General features: G+C 44.9%; 1 protein-coding gene across 1 annotated transcript in view; it reads right to left on the reverse strand.

Annotated features, from left to right (window-relative positions):
- UBE3B (ubiquitin protein ligase E3B) overlaps positions 1-8,377 on the reverse strand; it is a 53,388-nt gene extending 45,011 nt beyond the window's left edge. Inside the window, exons 1-6 of the mRNA XM_007954997.1 lie at positions 8,217-8,377; positions 7,935-8,055; positions 5,240-5,299; positions 4,785-4,889; positions 1,765-1,861; positions 445-530 (exon numbers count right to left, since the gene is read on the reverse strand). Coding sequence (XP_007953188.1) covers positions 445-530; positions 1,765-1,861; positions 4,785-4,889; positions 5,240-5,299; positions 7,935-8,055; positions 8,217-8,377 — 630 coding nt within the window. The remainder of the gene's footprint in view (positions 1-444; positions 531-1,764; positions 1,862-4,784; positions 4,890-5,239; positions 5,300-7,934; positions 8,056-8,216) is intronic.
- Positions 8,378-8,679: the final 302 nt, after the last annotated feature.

The raw sequence follows: 8,679 nt of genomic DNA on the forward strand, positions 1-8,679 counted from the left end.
AGCTCAGGAATTCCAAAGTACTTTTAAACAATAATTAGGCTTCCGACAATTCCCTGGCGGTACAAACTGGCACAGTAAGGCAGAGTGGAAAAAGGCTGCTTAAGGACACGAGGCAGAAATATAATTCCAGATGCCTACCAAGAAGGAAACTGAAGAAGTGAGCCCTGGGGCCTCTCTCCTGAGGTTAAATTACCAGCTACTGGACTCCTCTCTACAGCCAAAAATGTGGAGCAGTCAAGGGCTCTCAGGCCTGCTGTCCTCCCCTGACCCGAACCATGAGTGACTAAGGCAGGGGAAGAGAGAAGAGGATGAGGGGCTTTAAATGCTTCCTGCAAAAAGTGTTTCTGTGAGAAGCCACCAGATACGCTGAGAACAAACCTAAGATGGAAACTCGAGAGGTGCTGGAGAACGTGGAGGTCACCCACGAGGGGTGGGCACACAGACCTGGAGCACTGAATAAAATCCACGCTGCTTCAGATGTCCCATTACGTTTGCACAAATGTGGTTCATGGCTGGTCGGAGGGTCTCACCTAAACAGAGAGAAAACGCTGAGAAACATCTCTGGCCATAATGTGAACTGTGTATGGGGGACAGAGAATCATGCCCCAGGCCCAAAGCTCTAAGGAAAAGAGAGATTCTCTGGCTTGTCCTCCTACGCCTCTTCGTCTAGTACCAGAATTCAGGAGGTCCTGTACATCCAGAATTCCCTCTTCTGGAAGGCCTGGCTCAACTGTTGCCTCTGAAGTGGCAGGTGCTCTCATTCTCCTAGCTAGCAGCTTGCCAGCCCCTCTTCTGCTTCCCTGTTAGGGCCCGGCACTTTCTTCTCTCCGTGGCTGCCTCCTCCCCACAACGGGTTACAAACGCTCTGGCAGGGCCTGCAACCTAGTAAGTTTTAAACTCCTTCTGGCAGAGACCAGGATAATGCCAAAAAGAAGCCTTCCTTCCTGGCTGGGGGTCTCTGTACAGAGTTCTCACTGTTTTCAAAGTCTTGCCCTTTCTACTCCCTCTGAGAACTCAAATGCTCTCAGAATCTATACAAGAGAGTGACTTTTGTTTAACGTCTGTTATCCACCAGATTATAAACTCTGTGAGGAAGGGCAGAGGACACAGCAGTAGACAGGCACCCGAAGGCCCATAAGGACAGTAGCCTTTTCTGTGCTACTTATTACTATCCCCAGTGCATATTCAGTAGTGGGCACAAAGTAAGCCATTTGTTGTACAGATAAATGAAATAACCATATGAAGCACTTAAGGCTAAGTACAACTTTCAGGGAAGGACACAGCTTCCCGATGCAAATTTTATGGGCAAAATAGAATTATGTCTTGCCTAACGATTTCTCAAATGCAATCTCACTGCCGTCGAGTCGGATCCGATTCACAGCGACCCCTCCTTAGGTTCCCAAGGCAGTATCACTACGGAAGTAGATTGCCCAACCTTCCTTCCAGAGTGGCTGGTGGGTTAGAACCACCAGCCTTCTGGTTAGCAGTCAAATAAGGCTTAAGTGAATATAATCACATGGAGGCTGAGATGCTACAGGAGTTAGGATCATAGGACTTGTGCCTTTAAACATAAATCCAAAGGGAGAGACCACAGCACACAACACTGAACATTTTCTGGCCACTATGATATAACCTGATGGGTCTTGCTAAGGATGCTTTCATTTGTATGGCCTCAGGGTCTCCTCTGAAAGTAGCAAGGAGAGAAGGCCCCCAGACTCTACGGCAATGCCAATTAGGAAGGACTCGGAAGTCAGTCCCACAGACCTTTTCCCCGGAGAATTTTCCATGTTGAAGTATCTGTGAAGGTGACAAGCATGGTGAGGTATAGCGTGATGAGTCGGGAGTCCTGCAGGATTTCAGGCTGGAAACAATTAAGAGAGGAAGATGAGAACCACATCCTCCAGTCCAGATGGTGGAGCAACCATTGGACATTTCTGAGCGCATGCAGAGCTATTCGCAGACACAAATGCATGAGTCAGGACCGCAAGTCAGTCCTGGGAACAACCACCTGAGGAGCAAATGATGGTGATTTTGGCACACCAGTGCCTGCCTGCAGAATCTGAGATAGTCCTAGGGTTGGAGAACTGAGAATTCTTAGCACAAGATGACCATGGCTAGTTTGCTTTTGCTTTACTTATTATAAACACACACACACACACACACACACACACCCCACCTCACTGCCACCGAGTCAATTTCAACTCACAGCAACCCCTGTTGGGTTTCCAAGGTTGGGACATGGAAGTGGATTCTCTCCTCTTCCTCCTGCAGAGCAGTGGGTGGGTTTGAACTGCCAACTTTCCGGTTAGCAGCAAATGCCTTAACCACTGCACCACCAGAGCTTCTTGGGCCATTAAGAGTCCCCCAGATTTCCACCTGGCTCTGGTAGGGGAGGCTTCCTTTCCCTCTTTGGTCAAGACAAGGGAAGGATGTGAAGCCAGAACTGTGGCTGCCATGTTGATCGCAGGAGAGGGCAAAGGGGACCCCGAAAAGGATCAGAGATGGGAGAAAAGCAGGAGAGCCTGGCAGCCCCTGGCACTGGGCATCCCTAGCTGCCATGTTACCAAACCAGGGTTCTCTTTCTCACTTACTGCAATGTGTTACTAGCTGCATTCATGTCGGGCTCCTGAACTTATAACAAGAGGTCTGAGCAGGAGAATAATACAGACCATAAGAGATGCATTACCTCAAGAGCGAGCAGGAAGACCACACACCTGGGTCACAACTGTGGCAAAAGCAGATGGCTGCTGTTACTGGGTGCCATGGCGTTGATTCTGACTCATAGTGACCCCGTGTGACACATGAAAGCTGCCCCTCAAAGGGTTTTTTTTTGTTGGGGAGGGGGCGCAGAGACGGACTTTTATTAATGGTGTTATGGTTTAGTAACTCTTAATGGAATAAATTGCACCCAATTAAAAGTATAAACATCAAAATTTAAAGCCATAATACTACTAAAATATATGAAAATAATTACATAATCTTGGCACAGAAAAGGTCTTCCTAGACTTGATGTCAAAGGTAAAAATCAAACAGAAAAATATTTGGTTACATAAAAATTAAAATATTCTTTCATTTTTCTTTATTAGCATTTTAATAGCACTGTAAAAACATCAAATAATACAGCACTGTAGAAAGGAAATAATTTGTGCCCTTTCTTTTTTCAATCACTCACGTCATAGGTAACCACTTCCAGTGTCTTCTATTAAGTATTTCCACTTTCTCAGTACACGTATAGTGTGTGTACCTAAACACAAATCTTTTAAAAACAAGAAGCCCATCATAATAATAGTGATACTGTGCAGCTAGCCTCTTTCCTCAATAGTCCATCACTTTGTACTTGTATAAAGATCTGTTTCTATGGGTAGGGAAGGTTTGCGCTCTTTTTAAGAGAACAGCAAAGAACTCCCTGCTGATTTGGAGCTTATTCTGTCAGTTAAGGAGCTCTGGTGGCATAGTGCCTAAGGCATCTGACTGCTAACTAGATCGCTGGCGGTCAAACCCACCAGCCACTCTGCACAAGGAAGATGAGGCATTCTACTTCTGTAAATATTTACAGCCTCAGAAACCCAATGGGAGTCACTATGAGTTGGAATCAACTTGATGGCAGTGGGTTTGGTTTTTTTCTGTCAATGAAAGGCTGTCTCTTTGTGACTATCATCTCTATTCTTCTGCCAAGTGGAAAGTCAGAAGAAACTGGTAAGGACCTTCAGCCGATCTGGGGGTGGGAGACTAAAGTTAAGCCCCCCTTTTTAAAAAATTCAGTATGATGCCACACAGGGTTTCCTAGACTGTAATTGTTATGGGAACAGGTTGCCAGAACTTTCTTCTGCAGAGCTGCTGGGTGGGTTTGAATTGCCAAACTTTCACTTAGCAGCCGGGTACCTGGCCATTGTGCCACCAGAGCTCATTAAATGCAGATTAATGTTCAATATACTGTATCAAAAGGGCCTGCAGTATAGTAAATTACATAGCATGGCTTGTCTAGCCATAGTCGTTGTAAACTCTGTGGTGGGATCTGCAGTGAGCAACTGAGAAGCTCCTGATTGTTAAAGTTATCCACCTGGGGTACTTCTGTTGAAAGTGGCAGGAAGCAATCTTCTGTTAAGTTCACTCTCAGGTGTACAGAATTCTGATGTTGGCATCGGTTAGTTTGGTCACTTTGCCAGGCTCAAAAGGAGCTCTCCTAGAGGCTGAAGGAGTCTCTCTGACTACCAGCTGAGGAAGACCTGCTACTGAGACAAACTCACTGCTGAGAGACAGACCTGAGAGACACACACTGCTGAGAGGGACTTCTGGCTGAGAGAGAGCCATCTGAGAGAGACTGAGCATGTTCCTCATCTTAAATTCTAGCCTGTTGCTTCCCTAATAAACCCCATAATCCATGAGTTCTGTGTAGCCACTGCAGTGAATTACTGAACCCAGCAGAGAGGTGGTGGATTCCGTGGGAGGAATGGTTGGTGACAAGGTTAGTAAGAGGGCTGGAGGGTGGCAGCATGTCTGGCCTTGTAAGAACAGGCCTTAGGCTGCTGCTGGTGATTCTGTCTTCCTTTTGTGGAGTTACAGGAGGTCAGAAGATGCTGCCTCTTTGTCCCTTTAGCAGGGCCAAAGGGCTCATCATACTAATAAAGGTATTAAGTTCACACTCTCAGAACAGGGACTCAATGAATCATTATTTACTAGACTCTGACTGATAGATCTCCAAAGGTATAACCTGTGAGGGAATCATGGGAACTCTGAAAATAAACACGAAAGCCCCCAAATGGCAATGATATAATTAGTTTTACCTTTAATTGCTGAAGAAATTCACAGCAATACCATAGAATGGCCTTGATCTGCTTAATCCAGGTGAGGGTAAGATCCTTGGAAAGAGCCAGGGACACATACCACACCTACAAGCAGGTAAAAAAAAAAAAGGAACATAATGAACAGTTATAGGGAAAATGCTATTTTAATTGGCTCCAGTGCTAGATAAGGCAGTAGGGAAGAATAAGCAGCAAATAGGACTTATTTTAACTTTAACCCAAAGATAAAATAGCCCAGGTAAAGGAAGTTTCCATTATGAGTAAGTAGTAGAAGCAGAAAGTAGCTGGTGAAGAGACCAAGGAGTCATTTGTACTTCATGTTAATGTTTTCAACGGCTTATCTGCATATGTATGTAAATGAACAAAGACACAACACTTCACAGGAATTTTTTCAGTTGAATGTGCTGGCCCATTCTCCAGCTCCCAGGCCCATTTACCTTGGGTTCATTCTCAGCATCCATGCTGCTTAGGATGCAGCGACATAGCTTCTCAAATCTCTGCAAAGAGGCAGGACAGGGAGGAGGGTTAGAAAGTTCCACAACTGGGGACATCAATATCAACTGGCATAACATGCTACACAAAAACATTGTTCCACATCCTACTTTGGTGAGTAGTGACAGGGTCTTAAAAGTTTGTGAGCAGCCATCTAAGATGCAAAAATTGGTCTCTCCTTGCCTGCAGCCAAGAAGAAAATCAAAGATGCATGGAAACAATTAGTCCAAGGGACTAGTAGACCATGGGAATCTCAGCCTACATGACCCTGAGACCAGAAGAACTAGATGGTGCCCAGCTAGCAGTGTCAACCACTTGGAAAGAGATCAAAATACAGTAGGAAATAAATGTAGAACAAAACTCAAAATCATAAAGACAAGTCTTACTGGTTTAATAGAGACTGGTGAAACCCCAAGACTAAGGTCCCTAGTCACGCTTTGGACCTAGATGGAATTCATTCCTACAGCTTCCAGCCAAACGACAGACAGGCCTAGAAGGTGAACAATTACATCAGGGTAAGTACACTTCTTAGAACAATAAACCATGGGAAACCAGAAGGCAGCATTTGTGCAGGGAAATAGCTCAGAGGGCAAGAATGAATAGGAAAGGACACTGGGGAAAAGGCAGCCACAGGGAGGAAACAGGAAGAGAGCTCTTATGGGGATTGCAATCAATGTCATGAAACAAAATGTGTATGAACTGTTCAATGGAAAACGAATTCGCTCTGTAAAATTTTATCCAAATCACAATACAAAAAAAAAAGTCCTGCAAGTAATCATGAGAAGGGGAAGGGCAGCCTGCAGATACTCGGTGGACCCCTGGCCTGTGCCAGGCATGATGCCAGGGGACTCACACACATGGTTATATCTAAGTCTTTCTTATAAACATGGAAACTGAGCATCAGAAAAGATAAAAGTTCCCTCTCAAACTGGTGGCCCACAGGCCCTACTGATGTGCTTAACTTGGCCTACACTGTTTCAGAAATTAGTGTGATTCTCATAAAAATCCAGACTGGGACTTCATCTGAAAAAACAGAAACAATCTGGGCATGTATTCCAGCTATCTCTCAAATAGGTTTATACTCTCCTGTTTGCCATTTTGTAAGCACCATGGATGGAGCAAACAGTTTTTGCTTGACTTCTAACGTAAAGGTTGCCAGTTCAAACCTGCTCAGTAGCATCACCAAAGAAAGGCCTACTAATCTGCTTCTGTTAAGATTACAGCCCAGAAAACGCTATAGAGCAGTTCTACTCTGTAACACACCGGGTCACTAGGAGTTGGGACTGACTCAATGGCAACTAATAACAAAAAAGCACCACGGATACTGACTTGTGCCTCAGACCTCAGTCAAAGGCTTTTGTATTGTCAATTCCATCCTGAAATGCAAAAGGAGGAAAAGCAGAAACCGGAAAAGGAGTTACTGTTTGGCTGTGTCTATCCTGGGCCCACCATTGTAAGTGGTGTGACCCGGTACAGGCTGCCCTCCCACAATGAGCTGCGGTTTCCTCCTCTGTAAAACGGGGTCAGCCCCCCGAGTCAGCCCGGGGTTGTGCTCATGCTGTGTGCTCCATCGTCTCCTGCTGGGCGACAAGCTCCATAAGGGGAGAGACCTTGCCTGTCTCGTCTCCTTCTGGGGCCCCAGGTCCTAAAAGAGGGTCTGACACATAGCAGGTGTCCAATAGTTACTGAGTAAACAAATGTGAGGATTAGCAAATGAGTGTCTAACACCTGATACTGGAGCCCTGGTGGTTAAGCACTTGGCTGCTAACTGGAAAGTCGGCAGTTCAAACCTACCAGCTACTTCTTGAGAGAAAGATGAGGCAGTCTGCTTCCATAAAGATCCCAACCTTGGAAATCCTATAGGGCAGTTCTACTCTGTCCTACAGGGTCACTATGAGTTGGCATCTCCTTGACAATAGTGGATTTGGGTTTTATTTATTTATTTATTTATTTATTTATTTAAATACTTGGTAAACTGTATTACACAGCATAGGTAATCTTCAGTGGTACCCAGTCTTATTATTAGCATTATTACTAGTACAGATAACCAGTTGCTTTCCTGGAATTACATTTTCTAAGCTGGTGATTCTAACTCCAAAGGTATAAACTGGGATGCTTTGTTGGGTTTACAAGATTTAAAAGAAATGTCAAATTGGGTGCCACTTTTTACAAATTATACATTGAGCATAAAGCTCTGGAGTCGCAGCACCTCTCTAAAACACCGGAGTGGTGGCCCCTTTGGATGATGTGCCACAGAGCTGTCATTCCCTCTGCCATCTTCAATGCTGCAGTCCGTTAGATGCATATATTGTAGTTACCACAGATGCGTATTGTGGTTTTTCTCATGAACGGCTTCGTCAGCTCATCTATGGAATCTACCTGGCTCCTGCAGGCATTTGCATTTCCAACGCCTGGAAGCAGCCAATTTGAGAAGAACCTTAACAACTCCCAGAAAATACTACAAAACTCCCATAATCCCTACAAAATAGGTCCCAAGAAAACAATAGGGACAGGAAGTATGGGCAACCACAGGACCTACCTCCTAGAGTTGGTGTAAGGACTGAGTCAACATTTATGAAATACATACAAAAAGACCTGGCATGTAGTAAGCACTGTGTATGTTTGCTCTTAGCCTCTTACCTCATGATCTTCTTGAATTCTAAACAAGAACAGCTGCTTTCGGGCAATTTTAAAAATACAAAGTGCACTTCTTTTACTGGACCCATCCTCATCTGCTTTAAAAAACTCATCAATTTCCCTCCTGGGGAGACAGAAGTCAAAAACAAATAAATAAATAAGCAAGCATTTTAATTAAGTGCTCACACAACTGGAAGGCTTTTCAAGAATGGTAAGAGAACATTTACATATTTTTTATGAATCGGGAGCGAGTGAAAAGTGTGTTGAGGAGTTCCCGGCACCCACCTGTGCTCTCTCTGCAGTCGTCTCCGACACAGAAAACCCCGTGCGTGGGCCTGAATGCCAATGGCTGCCCGTTCCCGTTCCTTCTGCACGAGCCTTTCTTCTCGGGCTTGGCGGGCTCTGTCGATGAACCATGCTCTCGAGGTCTGAGTCACGGTAAACATATTTGCAAACCTGGCAAGGATAAGAACAAGTAGCTGCCGTAGCTCATTACAAGAAAAGCACCTATAAAAGGGGCTCAAGAATAAAAGGTGAGTAGGGACCCTCCAGGACCTCCCAAGATGCTAATAGCTCTCCCAGCACAAGTCCCAAGTTCCTGTCTCCTTTCACACAATTTACCAAGACCAGGGATGCTTTATCCCATCTTAAGTGATGACATTTTCTTGAGAGATACAGGCTACCAGACCAGCCACATCAGGGCAAGGACTAAATGTGACTCACTACTTTAACTGCAGCATCTAATATA

The sequence above is a fragment of the Orycteropus afer genome, unplaced genomic scaffold (assembly GCF_000298275.1).
Source record: "Orycteropus afer afer isolate SDZICR_OR568_19922 unplaced genomic scaffold, OryAfe1.0 scaffold00487, whole genome shotgun sequence".
In the NCBI taxonomy this organism is placed as follows: domain Eukaryota; kingdom Metazoa; phylum Chordata; class Mammalia; order Tubulidentata; family Orycteropodidae; genus Orycteropus; species Orycteropus afer.